The sequence below is a fragment of the Columba livia genome, chromosome 1, assembly GCF_036013475.1.
Source record: "Columba livia isolate bColLiv1 breed racing homer chromosome 1, bColLiv1.pat.W.v2, whole genome shotgun sequence".
Taxonomy (NCBI): Eukaryota; Metazoa; Chordata; class Aves; order Columbiformes; family Columbidae; genus Columba; species Columba livia.
In genome coordinates this window covers 22,587,408-22,601,776 of record NC_088602.1, presented here as the reverse complement: position 1 = coordinate 22,601,776, position 14,369 = coordinate 22,587,408, and the positions used below count along the sequence as shown (strand labels likewise).

Sequence of the window (14,369 nt, the reverse complement as noted above, 5' to 3'; positions counted from 1 at the left end):
CACAATCAGTCCTTGCCTTCACCATCCCAAGTAACACTCACCCATCAGCAAAGCTGTTTCCCAACTACTTTATGACAAGTGATTTCCAAACAATCCTTCTGAGCAGCACAGTTTCCCAAGAGACACCACTAATGACCTCTCACCATAACTCACATCTCTAAATAGCTTCTCTATCCAGAGAAGTATCATTTCTACCTTCAGCTTACATCTTTGATAGAATTCATAGAATGTTTTTTGGAAATCTAAACAGATTACGTGAACTATGCTGCCTTAACCTACATGTTAATTCTGTCAAAGGATTTTACTAGACTTAGGAGGTGCTGACTGTGTTTTATAGGGCTGTTGTCTCTTTACCTCAGCACCATGTGTCCACTACCTTTACTTTTGATCCAGATTACTAGTTAGCAGTTTCCACCTTCTAAAATGTCCTTTTAAAAACTAATCTCACCACTACCCCTTTCCAGTATTCTATGACTATGAATTTAAAGCACTGGGTTATACTTTCTGGTTAGTAATTTGCTGATTTCATTCTTGAACTCCTTCACATGTGCACCCACGTGTCATCTTGACAACTGACTGCTCTTCACCTCAGCTTGTTCAAACAGCCCCTTCCCAAAAAACTGCAATTTGAGACAGGACCCCCCCAATACATTCCTTCGCCTCCAATTCTTTATGTTCTTTCACAACGCACAGACAAAACCAAAGCTTTTTCTCTCGCCATCATTCATCTTCCCTAAGCACTGCTTTCATAGGCCAGTGGTGCCCTGGTCCTACACACAGCATTGTGCTACTGATGCACTGGAAAGAGGAGGTGGGGGAAAGATTAATTTCATGCCCTTCTCAAGTAGTTTCTCAAGGGAAGGGTAGGACACACAGCTTACGTGTCCTTTTAAGGGCTTATATAGAGGGAGGTTGCCAGGAGAGGCTCTCATGGTGCATTTTTTCAACTTAGCCCACCACCTTCTATTTTCATATTCATGACACACAGAATACTGAATTTTTCAAGAAACATAGTCTCACTCTCAAAGGCTTCCTTTATTCTACTATTTTGCCATGTTAGATTTTTTTTTTTTAACTGATGGCTTTACAGTATGTCTTGAGTGATACACACTCACTGAGAGACCAGCAAAGCTTCCAAAATGGTTTCCAAGCAACTTGCAACATTTCACCTTTCGGCTTTCTTTTAGCTTTTAAGAAGTCATCTCCTGCTATCACCTCCACCTCCCCCCGCTCTAAAAAAAAAAAAAGCACCTGATGTGACATTGTACTTCAAGCAGAAGTATAGATTCAGCATCCCTCCAGGGGCAAAGAACAAACTGTGTTGGTCACAGACATCCCTAGCAGTAACAGCGTGAATCTGCTCTTTCATCCTACAGGCCAAGTTCTGAGTGGATTCTCCTGTGGTGGGTGCCCTGACCAGCTGCTTCACTGAGTAGCTGCTCATTGTCCTCAAGTTTGTCCTGGCACCTCTCCCTAGGAGCATCCACCTAAATGAAATGGGGCTAACGAGCCATTCATTGCTATATTTTCTACTTCGTAGCCTCTCTGATCTCACACAGCATAGGCAAACTAGGCAGACAGATGGAAATGCAGCCCTAACACTATTTTCCTCCCTTATATATGCCTGGAATTCTACCCATAGAGCTTTCAGTGTTGCAATAGCTACTCTTTTTTGAGTTTTTTGGTATCTGACACTCATCTGGCAGAGTCATACAAGCTTCCAGTTGAGCCTTTATAAAATTGAATTAGCATAACAGTGAATGGCACTGTTAGCACATTTACTTGAGAGGGGTTGTTTTGTTCAACCCTGCTGAAACAGGATCAATGTTCACCCAAAAAGAAAAGGGAGAGTTGGAACGCCAAGCAGTTCAAGTACAAAAGTTAGATAAGATTCCAATTACACCGGAGGACAAATTTGCTGCCTTGAAGTCCACCCAGGCAGAGCTTGCTCCCCGTGCTTTTGTTCCGCTCCATCCCTTGCACAGCAGTTCCGTGAGAACAGCAGAGTAGATGAAACCTGACTTTCCAAGGCCTCGTTGTGGGATTATCCAGTGTCTGAATGCAAACTGTAATTGAAAGTCCACCTGCAGTTCGGCTCCCCTCACAGGGTAATGCTATTCTGCTCCCAGAAAACACATATTGGCCAGAAACACAAGAAGGAACCAGGGGTTTGCTGCAATTCAGATCCTTTTGTATTCAAAGTTCTCAGCCACACATATTATTCACAGAGACAGTAATGAATTGATTCTTCTTTTTCGGTGCAACTCTCAAGTGTCCTTTATTCAAATGTCAACATCTTGTATGCAAGGTGTTACAAGCACACAGCATGGAGCTTTCCCAGAAAAACAGGCGGATTGTTTCAGTGACCTTTAGTTGTGTTGTACCCTGTTCACAAAATGTGCTTTTTTTCAAGACTAATTTTAATTTTGGAAGTTTAGGCTATCATCTGTAGTTGAGAAAAATCACTATGTTCTCTTGAACACTCTGTCCTTTAAATAAAATATTTGCAGCTCTAATCCTGGTTCTTTTCCTGCAAATTCTAAACTGACTGTACAATATGTTTTGCCAAACTACCACTTAACACTCAAGATAGTTAAGACACAGTTGGATAGAAACTGTTGAGTAAACAGCAGTATATTTTTGCACAAGTATTGTATATAATTTTACAGGGACTCTCTGGCATCCTGACTATGTTTAAGTCAGTTTTTCAACAGGATATGCAAAACACAGGCAATAGGGCAACATCAGTGGAATTCTCTGTAAAAAAGCAGAATATCAAATGGTCTGTCTAGTACCTTTCCTATACAAGCTACTAAAGACCTCATATGCTTCTGTACAAAACCTAATATATTTATTAAAATAGCTATTTCTCAGACGGGAAGCATACAATACACAGAAGTTGCCAGCTAGTTAACGAGTGGCCTTGTACTTAACAAAAAAAACTGTAGCTATGAATAAAGCTGTGCTGTAATCCCAAACGTGCTATTATGGGGGCTTGACAAGGTCTCAGAAACCATTTGTCGAGCCTTGGAGGAGACAAGGGGGAACAGCAGGGCAGGCGGCCGGGACACAAAACCCTCCGGCACGGTTGTTACCAGCCGCACGTAGCCCCAGCGCGCAGCATCGCCTGCCAAGCTCGGAGAGACAAGACGGGACGGCGGGGGGAGAGGAGCACGAGAGCTCAAGCACTGGTGGGATGAAGCCTGAAACTGAAACCTTATTCCCATCCGCTCACTCAAGATGGGCTTCTCTACTCTAAAGTCAAGGCTGCTTTGCAGTGGAAGGATACCAGAAAGCAAGCAAGCTTTGTATTAGCAGCAAAGGTAAGTATTATCTTGATGGTCCTGCCTCAGCTTACCTTACTTGAACAGACTTAGATAAATTTTGGCTGTATTGAACCTTAAAGAACATTTCCAAGACTTAAATTAACAGACAAGGGTGAACCGATTACCATCACCTACCTAAACTCAGAATTCACAATTCCGAGTATTTTATAATATTACAAAACAAACTGCTGGCTTACTTTGTTAATACTTTTAACAAGCAAGGAGAGAGCCAATTACATATTGATTAAACATAATCTTCATAGGCTTACTCAGTTTTAAAATGAGAAATTTGAATGAGATTGGACTTTGCTTTAGCATTGGCCCTTTTATCATGCTTCAAATGTTTAAGATCTGGCAGCTCGTCTGGCCCCAGTGCATGCATGGAAAGCACATTTTTACCTCAAATCATTTCAGCTGATCAAATCTAAGATTCTTCATGGCAGCAGACTGGCAGAAGACACGCAGATTATATCTTCTGCACGACACGTTATTTACATCATCCAAGAAGACAGTCCTAGCTGCAAGTACACTTTCAGTTTGAATTTGCATTTAGACAGTGGATAATTCCGCAATAAAGCAAAGACCCTTGAGGTGGGGAAGGGAAAAATAAAAAAAAATCAGGTTTCATAAATGCTATTACTCACACAACTACTGTGCAGGCTACACAAACTTGCAACCAGAACCAGTGCAGTCTTTGTGACTTCAAGAGACCAAGGCTGCAAGTCCAACTTCAAGATTCCAGTATCTCAAAAGCAGCTAGAAGCTCAGATCTCTTTACACAAGGACTCTGTACAGCCACAAAATTCTTTGGATTGTAACTGTTTCAGAAATAGAGAGGATATCAGTATGTGTAACTATAAAATTAATATTTTCTTTTCTTTTTTTCTTATGGTTAAGACATTTCCGATGTTTTTGCAGAAATATTTGAAAGCGGTATTTTCCACAGAACAGTTATCACATGCAGAGACCACAAACAATATTGTTTAATATCAGCACAAACGTTAAGGAATACATCCAGATATTCATTCACTACAGGTTATGCTTTTAGAATCCACACTTCCTAGCACAGGTTCTGCAGAAGCATGCATGTTGTTCGAGCCTCATCACACTCACCCCTAAAAGCAAGGGAGACACCACCACCACTTCTCTGTAAAAAACAACCAACCAACCCCCCAAAAAAACCAAACCACCACACACTTTATCAGGCATAAGGAAACACTTTCTCAAAATTGGCTTTCTATCTGTTCACTGAAGAACTGTTACTGCGGTGCAAATTACACTGTGTGTACTTAACATTTATTTGCTTATCTACCTGAAGTTTTGTTCTCCAAGTACTTTTATTCAAAATTAGATTAATCCTTGAATGCTATTATTAACATTTTATTCCTGCTCTCAGATGTGAGGGGCTCCTTCCAGGCCTGGTTTAGGTTGTTGGTTTGTTTGTTTTCCAGAGTTTCTATCAGGATTCTCCGAGATCTGTCCTCCTGGTCCAGGAGACCCCCAGCACCCAGTTTGTGACTCACCTATCCCTCCCCTCCCTGCTCCTCCCCTGAGATACAAACCTGATGCTACTCTACACCCATCAGTGATTTCAGCCCCAGGAAAGTTTCCAACTCTGTCATTTTTCTCCCTGTCTCCCGACTGTTTGTTAACACAAAAGAAGAATCCACCATCACAGTTCCCAGCTGGTCTAGCTGTACCAGCAAGTGCTTTCCCATACAGATGCTGTGCCCAAGCTCTGAGCTCCTGAACCCTGCAGAGCCACCAGCCACCTCTACCCAGTCTCTCACCTTCCCCTGAAGAACAGTTTAGGTCCAGGTTCATCTCCTCATTGTTACCAACACATGGCCCGTAGCATCTGCCGCTTTTTCACCACACATATTCCACAGTGCCATCCCAAAAACACACAGCACAGTACGCTGTTTCTAGCACACCACAAGACACCTTGGTAACTATGAATGGCTCATGTTTGTCTTTCACCTCCACCACTTAATTCTAGTGCAGAACATCACCCCCAAGGCCACTCTTTTGAGCACTGTAGATGACTGCACGCAGCCTTCGTGGGGGTGGGCAAGAAAATGACACAGTCTCTTCTGCCCTGAAATTCCCTCTGAATTTTTCAGAAGTTTGTGGACATAAACAGGACACAAAACCCACAAGAATCATTCTCCAAGGTGACTGAAAAATTCAGCCCAATAGTTCCCAGCATATTGCAGTCGCCCATCAAAAAAGCTCTGGCTTACTGAAAAGTACATGCATGAGAGCTCAGCTTTAGCACATGGAAGAGAGGACATTTAAATCAAAACAACCACAAGTACCAACTCCCCCCAACAGTTTCCTTTCAGTCTTGACATCCTGCAGTCATTCATGTTTACAAGCCATTTCCATTTTATTTGTTCATATTCAGTTACATATTACCTTAATGTATATAAAAACTAGGATAGCATTAGGCTTAACACTGGAAGTAGGCAGTTTTCTTATGTATGTAGGAGTCTAGTGAGAAGAGGACTATTTGGGAAACTTCAAATCTGTCTGTACCCAATGCCACTTGTGTTATAAAAATGTGAACCATTTCTTCACTCTCCAGACAGAAGACACCACCAGACCATTCAGTTATTTGTGACCTTCCCTCCGCCCATCACAGACCAGCAGACTCTGTATGAGCCCCACTGTGACAAATAACTCCGACACTTCTGCTGCTTCCAGGGCAGCCACAAAAGGAAGCCAGAGAAGTCCTGCTATCACTCATGTTACAGACGACTCAGGAAAATTCAGATTAACAACATACTTGGAGATGAAGAATTATCTCCGGAATTAAGAACTAGAGCCAAGCTTGAAAGACAGGCTGTACAGCAAAAATATAGACAAGGCGAACATTTTATTTTAAGATTAAAAAACAGCATACCAGACAAAAGTTAAAGGCTGAAGATAGCCCTAATTTTGTCAGCACAGCAATCACCTCTTAATACTCTTCCAAGGTGTAACTTGGTCTTCTGAAGTGCACATCATGTGTTGGCTGTTGCTGCACAGTGCTAGAGTACAACCTCAGACGTAAACCACATCCATTGTACCTTCATTATGTTTCACCTGTAGTTTCCAAATTTCAGCATAACTAAAAGAATCTCTTCTTAAGAAACAAGAGATTTTTCACAGTTCATGCTAAAGCAGTCTGCAAATTACAGCTCTTCAGATCCCAGTGGTAATAAAGACCACCTCTGTTGTTTCGTGGTTTAAAAAAAACAAACTTCGAAAAGATTTTAAAACAGAAGAATCAAAGAATACCCAAGAGCTACAGTGAACATAATACTTCTCTGTCATTTGGCTGAAAGCAGCTTTCTCTTACGATGTGCACCTTCTCTGTATTCAGCACCCTCAAAAAGATGCCCTTTTCCCTCATAAGAAACCGAGCACAGCAGTACATGCCTCCATTATTTACATATATTATGGTAATTTATAAATGAAGAATAAAAGCAGATATAGATCTTTGATGTTTTGCAACACTACTCTCACACCCTCCTTTCTGCGCTTGTCAAAGGCTCCAGGTAGGAACAAAACACTAACACATGGCTATGCCAGCTCCACCTTTGCTGCTGGCTATGAAAATAAATCAACACATCTATGACAAGATAACTAAAGATCACACCAAATAAAGTCCAAGGGCCACAGAAAGATTCACCAAACTGCATGACCTTGAAAACCTACAAAGCTTGGAGCCACCTAACCAGGTGAGAAGGGAAGGAAGCAGATGGGAAGAGCAATTACATGAGTGGTTTACCAGAAAAATTAAAGAGCACAATACTTCACGCATACCTCATTATGTAGATATAGTTTAATTGGGAATTTTCTAACTACTATGGTAATGGATCCAAAAGAGACTTGAGGCATATATTTTAAGAAGATAGTATCACATATTGCATACATAAAGTCTATGGCATTTAGAAATTCAACGCTACTGTTCAGCAGAGTCGCAAGCCAAAGGTTTGCATGATGACTCCACAGCTCCCACTGCCTGCCTGTCATCTGCACCACCCGCTTCAGTTCAAAAGAGTTAAAAATCAACACACATGAACATTCAATCCAAAAAAAGAAAAAAAAATACAAAAAACACATCTCATGTCTGTAAGACCAAGAGAAGACATGACTTGTCTGGAAGTTTACAGCGAAAACTAGCAGCACAAACTTCATGGCTCAAGTCCTGTAAAGGCTCAATACAGAACTAAGCAAGAAGCTGCAAGCCCTGATCTGTTGTTGAACTTCCTGCCAAGTAAAATTTGTCACTGGACTCATTCCCTCTATTTGTGGCACTCCCAAACTCAATGTACTTCTCACTAAAAATGCATCTGATATAAACATTGACAAAATAAGTGATCTGACCTAAATGAATACATACCCAAAACAACAAACTGGTACTTATCTGGTATCAACCTTAATTACGAGCCAAGTGTTTAAAATAAAAATAATAATAATAATAATAATAATAATAATAATAATAATAATAATAATAATAATAATAATAATAATAATAATAATAAAAAAAAAGCAAACCCCAAAATTTCTGAAGTAAAAAAAGATGGGTTCTTCCGCATGCACTGCAGAGCTTGGTCTGATCTCTAACAGAGCAGCCTAACTTCTAGAGCAAGAGAGCATTCAACTTGTTACAACAGTTAGTCAGAAGTGATTGGTTTTGATAACATTACAGACCAGACACTAAGCTCTTGACTTATCTTTTATCTTTGACAACAGGTTGTGCAGTTTATCTACGTTGCATTAAAACATCCCCATATTGTTCATAAAAAAATTCCATGTCCCCCTCTTCAAATACTGTGAAATAAGAATAGCACCAGCATCTTTTACATCACCCAAACCATTCATTATTTTATCTAACTTAAACATGTTCTGCCTTCTCTTTTTTCCAAGGAAAATACTCCCAATATTTAAGTTTCTCTTTGTACAAAAGTTTTTGAGATAGATTCATTGTCATTCTTGCAATATCCTTTTTACCAGTAAGTAGGAACTACGACATACTGTATTATACATTAAGCAAACCAGTTTACTAGTTTTCTACCGTTCTGCTTCTTACACAACTCATACAAACTGTCACAGAGCTAAAGTGGATATAGATTTGATTGTTTGAAGGGTACAAAGAAAATGTGAGCACATAAATGTAGTCGCATAGTTTCAATTATAACATGTATGTGCAAATGAAAGAATCTGTCCCTCCAACTATAGCAATACTTCCAACATAGAGCTGTAATACCTGAAACTGAATTTAAAAACTCTCCAACAGCACTTGTGTTTGGGAACTATGTCTCTCCTCACAGTTTCTACGAGCGACTAGGAGAGCACCAGCTCGCTCACTGTTATTTCCCCATCAACAGTCTCTCACTGCACAAGTCTCTTTCCAAGAGATTAAAAGCTTACAAGAAAACACTGGGGGATGTTACCACAGTTTGAGATCTCCAATGCTATTATCCTTTGCTGTTGTAATTAAAAAGTTAGATACTGCCTAACAGTGACGTTCAGTAGCTTCTTATTCTCATCCAAACCACATCCAATAAACAGGAAAAATGAGTATCTGGAAACACTCCAAACTGCCAGTGAAACAGGCAGCCTTGCTCCACAAAATCGGCTTTTCTCAAATTTCCCACTGTAGCTGTATGATAAAAACAAAAAGGAAGAAAAATGAACAAAAAAGCAGTGAGAGATGGATCCCGTTAGAAGCGGGTGCCCCTCAGGCGTTAGCACAGAACCAGCACACGCTGCCAGCTCCAGGAGAGCAGGTACCTGCAGTGCTGCGCCAGCCGTGCTCGCACACGCAGCCACCCCGTCCTGCCACCTTGGTCTGTCGGTCCCGGGCACTCAGCTCCCAATGAGCTTTGAACAAGTCTGATCCACTCAATTAAAATTAAAATAAATAAATAAATAAATAAATCTGTATGTATGTTCAACAAATGAAAAACTCATGGCATATTTTCCAAGTCGGGCATAAGTCAAATAGGTAGGTTTAAATGTCTAGGTTGAGCAACGTTCCTGAGGGAGCACCCAAATAGCACGCCAAGAGGCTTTTATGCAGGAAATATCTGACATTTTCTGGGGAGGAAAGGAAAAAAGAGACAAAATAAATAAAAACAAGAGAGAAGTGAACTATCCTACTACCACTAGAGACGGGCAACAGTTTCTTAATCTGAAGACTGATGTTCAACACTCCATGCCTGCATTTTCTTGCTGGTGTCTACTGTTAGAGCCACTTGCCTTCTTGTATGCCTTTCTGCTATAAAAATAAACCCCTGTCAATTCACACAGAGTTTGTTCTAACCAGGTTAGAGTTAGAGCCCACTGCAGGTACTACACTAATGAAAAAAAAGACAGCACCGGTCAATAAAAAGCCAGGAAGACTCTTTTCAACCACAGAGACCACAAACTCAAAATAAGAGCGATTAAAATAAATATTTGAAAACAGAACGCAATTTTGCTGCAGGCAATGCAGCAGGTCGCGCTCAGCTGTAAGGCTTGACACTGTTACTCAGCTGATCTGATGTTCAGCTGTGCCGAGTCTGGCGGTGAACATGCAAAAAACCCTGCATGGAGCTATACCTGGTGATCCTCAGAGAGAGCGCAGTGGAGACCCCAGGGCTCACCTGCGGCAAAGGGACCGCAGGGCTGGGCTGGCTGTGTTGCTGGAGCAGGACATGAAATCCAGGTGACTAAAGCACGTAGCACCCAACATCTCTTTCATGCGCTACAAGGACTCTCACTCTATCAAGAGTCCTGTAAGACTGTCCTCCAAAGCGCTCCCATGTAGTTTTAATGGCATACAATTAACTTCCTACAATTAGGACATGCAGCTGCTATCTAGCTTTGCACTGCCATACTGCACCTGAGAGACAGCTGTAAGAGCAAAGAGGTGAAGACTGCAGCAGTACTAAAGACATGAGCTACTCTTAAACTGGATTATCATCACCAAGGGCTTTTGAACATACATTTGCACACATTGAATTATTTAAGTTCTTTTCTGTGTTTCTTCTATTCATTAGACATCTGTATGTAGAAGATGTCATTTAAGAAAAAGCTGCCCCAATATTCTTAACAAAGTATTTGCAGTCCTGCAGCTCATTCTTCAAAGTACTCTAAAAATCACGATGTATATTAGACTTGAAAGATGTGTGCTATTTAAGACAAGAATTAGAATCATGTAACAAAGTTTGCTTTAAACTTCGAAGTTCAAGGGGAAAAAAAAAAGAAAATTAACTAAGATAGCAAACAACATATGTAAAGAACGTCTGAGCTGTACAAATGCTACAGAACAACTCAAAAAGCAGGTTATTCATCCATCAGCATTGTACCATTTGGGGAATACTGAAACAATGTAAGAATATTTTTTCAATATTTGCATATAACAATATACAAACACTGAAATCTGTTTTATACACTCCCCACTGCAAGATATAACATCCATCCATACATTACCATAGCTTCATGAAAACAAAATGTTGTTACACATTTGTTTTTGCAATTCAATCAGTTCCTTTGGATAAAGGGATGTAAATGGAACCTTGAACTTCAATCCTAATTCCATCCATATAATGTAAAATCACACGTATGCAAGTATGAGCTACAAAAGCATCTACAGATGTTCCTATTTTACATATTTTAGTGACTGTCCGAGGGCAATTAGACAGCATATTTAAAAGAGAAAGTTTTCAGAAACCTGGAGGGGAAATGGGAAGTACTAGGGAAAGGAAGAGAAAGGACTAAACAAACAATAAGGTAAAAAAAAATATATATATATATTTTTATATATATATTTATATATATATATACACACATTGTTCACCCTTTTTTCTTTTCAAACTAATACTGTGCCTTTGATTTCCCCCCTTTTCAAGAAAAGAACAGATTTAATATCATATATGCTCAAGAACCAAGAGGAAATTCTACTCTAAAGCCACCTTTGAGTAACTAACCATGTTTAAAACACACAGCTCCATTTTCCTGAAATTTCTCAAAATGACATTACCACCAGCAACTCTAAATGCACCCTCCCAAACAACATCAGGCAGACTGATGATTTCACCAAAAATATGTTTGAATATGTGCTTCAGCAGTATCACATGGTGAATTCCCTGCAGGCTGCTGCAGTCCAACACGCCGAACAGCCGCAAAGAGCCTGACACGAACATCAGAAACACAGCCGTATCTTTCCGTAGCTCAATCTATTTTTTGTGTTACAGGTCTCTTTATCGGCGTTGAAACCAGGGCTGCCTGTACCAGCAAAGTCAGTACCTGCACGTAAGGAGACTTGAGACAACAGCTTATCACACAGTTTATTCCCCTTACCCTCCCAGAATATTTTAAAAAAATAATTCAGGCAAGATAAGAATTTCTCCTATGAGCAGATTGAAGGATCCAAATGTGAAATTTGAAAAAGAAGTAGTCAGTTAACTCATACCAACAAACATAATTCAAGCTGAAGTAACCGTGCCACAATTAATATCGGCACGTTTAAGACATAGACAAGATACGGTGCAACCAGTCCCGTTACAACCATTCAGTAGGTAATAGCTAAAGCATTTCTAGAATTAAAGCTTATGCAAACAGAATGGGATCGTGTTTCAGCCATGACTGACCACAGCCTGCTTTAAAAGTTATTTATCAAATGCAAAAATAATAACCAGACTTTTAAAATACACCTTATTTGAATGACAGCATACAGAGCACCACAGTGATGAGACTGCAACAGAAAGAAGAGACCCAAAAGAGACCTGTTACGAGAACAGTCTGTGCCTCTCTTGCTTCTTGTGTTCCCACTTCCTATTGTTCTGCTGCTCTGCCAGTGGTGCCATGTCATGGACGAGGGAAATTTAATGACAGTTTGCTAGATCTTTCTTTAAAACATTTATGCAAAGAAATTGGTTTGCTCGGGTCTGTACCGAGAGCTGGTTGCATGTGAAGCTCTTTTAGGGCATTCTAAAGCCCCCAAAGGACCGGCACTCTTCGGTTCCTGAAGCAGCCAGCAAGAACACCCAAAATGGTGACTACAAGTAATAAATCAGACAAAAAAGCATTATTAAAAAAAAAAATCAAACGCTGTTCTATGAGGCTGAGGCTCAGGATGAATATCCTAAGTGGCGACTGATTTATTCACAATAAAACCCCTTCAGTTAAGAATTTTCCTCAACTACATCGTTTTTTCTGCCACACCTCCCGGTACCGACACAGGACGCGGTGTCGGGCGAGGGGACGGGAACGCTCCGCTGAGTGACCGGCGGGCGCGGTCCGGGCAGCGAAGCGCGGGTGTCCCCGGGAGGGGACCCGGCAGCACCGGGGCCGGGCGGGCACGCGGGGCGGCCGGCGGGCCGGGAGGGGCTGGGGGGAGGAGGGCGCGGCGGGGCCGGGGGCGCGGAGGCGAAGGCGGCGGCGGGGCCGGGGCAGCCCCGCTCCTCACTCACCCGTCCTTGCGCTTGGCTTTGTAGACGTGCCCGTAGGTGCCCCTGCCCACCTTGCAGCCCTCGTACTCGAACAGGTCCTCCACCCGCTCGCGCTCCCCGGTCAGCTTCACCTTGAAGTCATAGTCCATCTTGGGCGCCCGCCGCGCCGCCCCGAGCCGCCCCCGCCCGCCGCGCACCCCGCCGCGCCCCGCCCCAACGCGACCCGGCGGCGGCAGCAGCAGCAGGAGGAGGAGACCCCCGAGCCGCCCCGCGGACCATCCAGGGGCGGGCGGGCGGCGGCAGGGCTGCTCCCTTCCCTTCCCTCCCGAGCCCCGTCCTGCGGCTACCGCCTCCCGCCCCGCCAGATAGCGGCACAACAGCCGGTCTCCCGGGCGGAATACGGCGGCCGCGCCTGGCCGCACTGCCGCAAAGAAACGTCGCAAACCGCGGGCACCTCCCCGGCCCCCGGCGTGGCGGGCAGCGCACCACGTGGAAGGCGGCAGCTGCGACCCCCGCCGGAGCCCCGCCCCGCCCATCCCGGCGAGCCTTGCGGGCGCCGCGGCACGCCGGGAGCTGTGGTACGGGCAGGACGGGGCCCGCTGCGCGGCGCCCGCGCTGCCTGCCGGGAGCTGTAGTCCCTGCGCTGCGGCGAGCGGCAGGGCCGACGGCCCGGGCTGGCGCTGCGGGGCTGGCAGCGGCCGTGCGTGTGGCTGCTCCCGGGACCAGGCTCCCGTTGCTGGGCTGCCGGAACTGGTGTAGCACGGGATGCCACCCGCGCGCTGCCCCGGATCAGCGCCCCGGCTGAGCAGGTGAAGCTGGGACACGGTCGGCAGTCACCACCAGCAATGGCTGTGTTGTTGCAGAGGCTGGTGACAGTGAACACCGAGGTCCACAGCTTAGTCCAGAGCGGTGAGGGCAGACACAGCTGGTCCTAGCCTGCTCTCCCTGCCAAGCCACCTGTTAACATCATCGTAATTAAGATAATTCCGTGGCTTTGGGCATAGACGCGGATAGATCCTACAGCACTGACAAACCTTCGCTGTGCAGCTGCAGAAAAAAATTGGGACTGCAGTGCCTGGTATTTAATCCAAAAATGTTAGTTTACCAAGGCCCTTGCATGTGACCGGTACCAGGCACTTTCCAGTTCCTCTCCTTGGCTGACAGAGCCGTAGTTACCAACACAACACAAAGCCAGCTGGTCGTTTTATAAAACTAAAGCTACAGCAATATTCCTAATTATGGCCCAGCTTTTGGCATTTTCAATAATTGTGCACATATACTTCACATTTCATCTCAATAATGCATTGTGGGTACATAAGAGGGCACTCAAATCCCTAACGTAGAGACAAAATATGGTGTGAGGGCCTCTGGAAGAAGAAACAGCATTTTCTGAAACATTCTGAAATCATCTCAATTTACACTTCTCCATTTTCATTTACACATCAAGGTTGAGTCCTAAAAATTTGGGATAGGGGTGTGTTAGCCTCCTGAGCTGGCATCACTCAGACTGATGTCGGCTGCCCACAGTTTGACCTTGCTATGGTATGTTGCTATGCAGTTGTGAGATATAATGTATATTAGATGAAGCAATTAGGCAGGTGTTATGGGAAATACA

General features: G+C 43.3%; 1 protein-coding gene across 8 annotated transcripts in view; it reads right to left on the bottom strand.

Moving 5' to 3' along the window:
* Window positions 1-14,369, bottom strand: part of CDK8 (cyclin dependent kinase 8) — an 88,937-nt gene that overhangs the window by 68,605 nt on the left and 5,963 nt on the right. For 2 of the 8 annotated variants that reach the window (XM_065050491.1, XM_065050498.1), the window contains exon 1: window positions 12,776-13,218. The exons of 1 other annotated variant lie outside the window; for it this stretch is intronic. In XM_065050491.1, the coding sequence (XP_064906563.1) occupies window positions 12,776-12,903 (128 nt within the window). In that variant the 5' untranslated portion in view covers window positions 12,904-13,218. Of the gene's footprint in view, window positions 1-12,775; window positions 13,225-14,369 lie in introns of those variants that run through there. 5 more of the 8 variants (XM_065050519.1, XM_065050529.1, XR_010469935.1 and 2 more) reach the window with 4 other exon arrangements.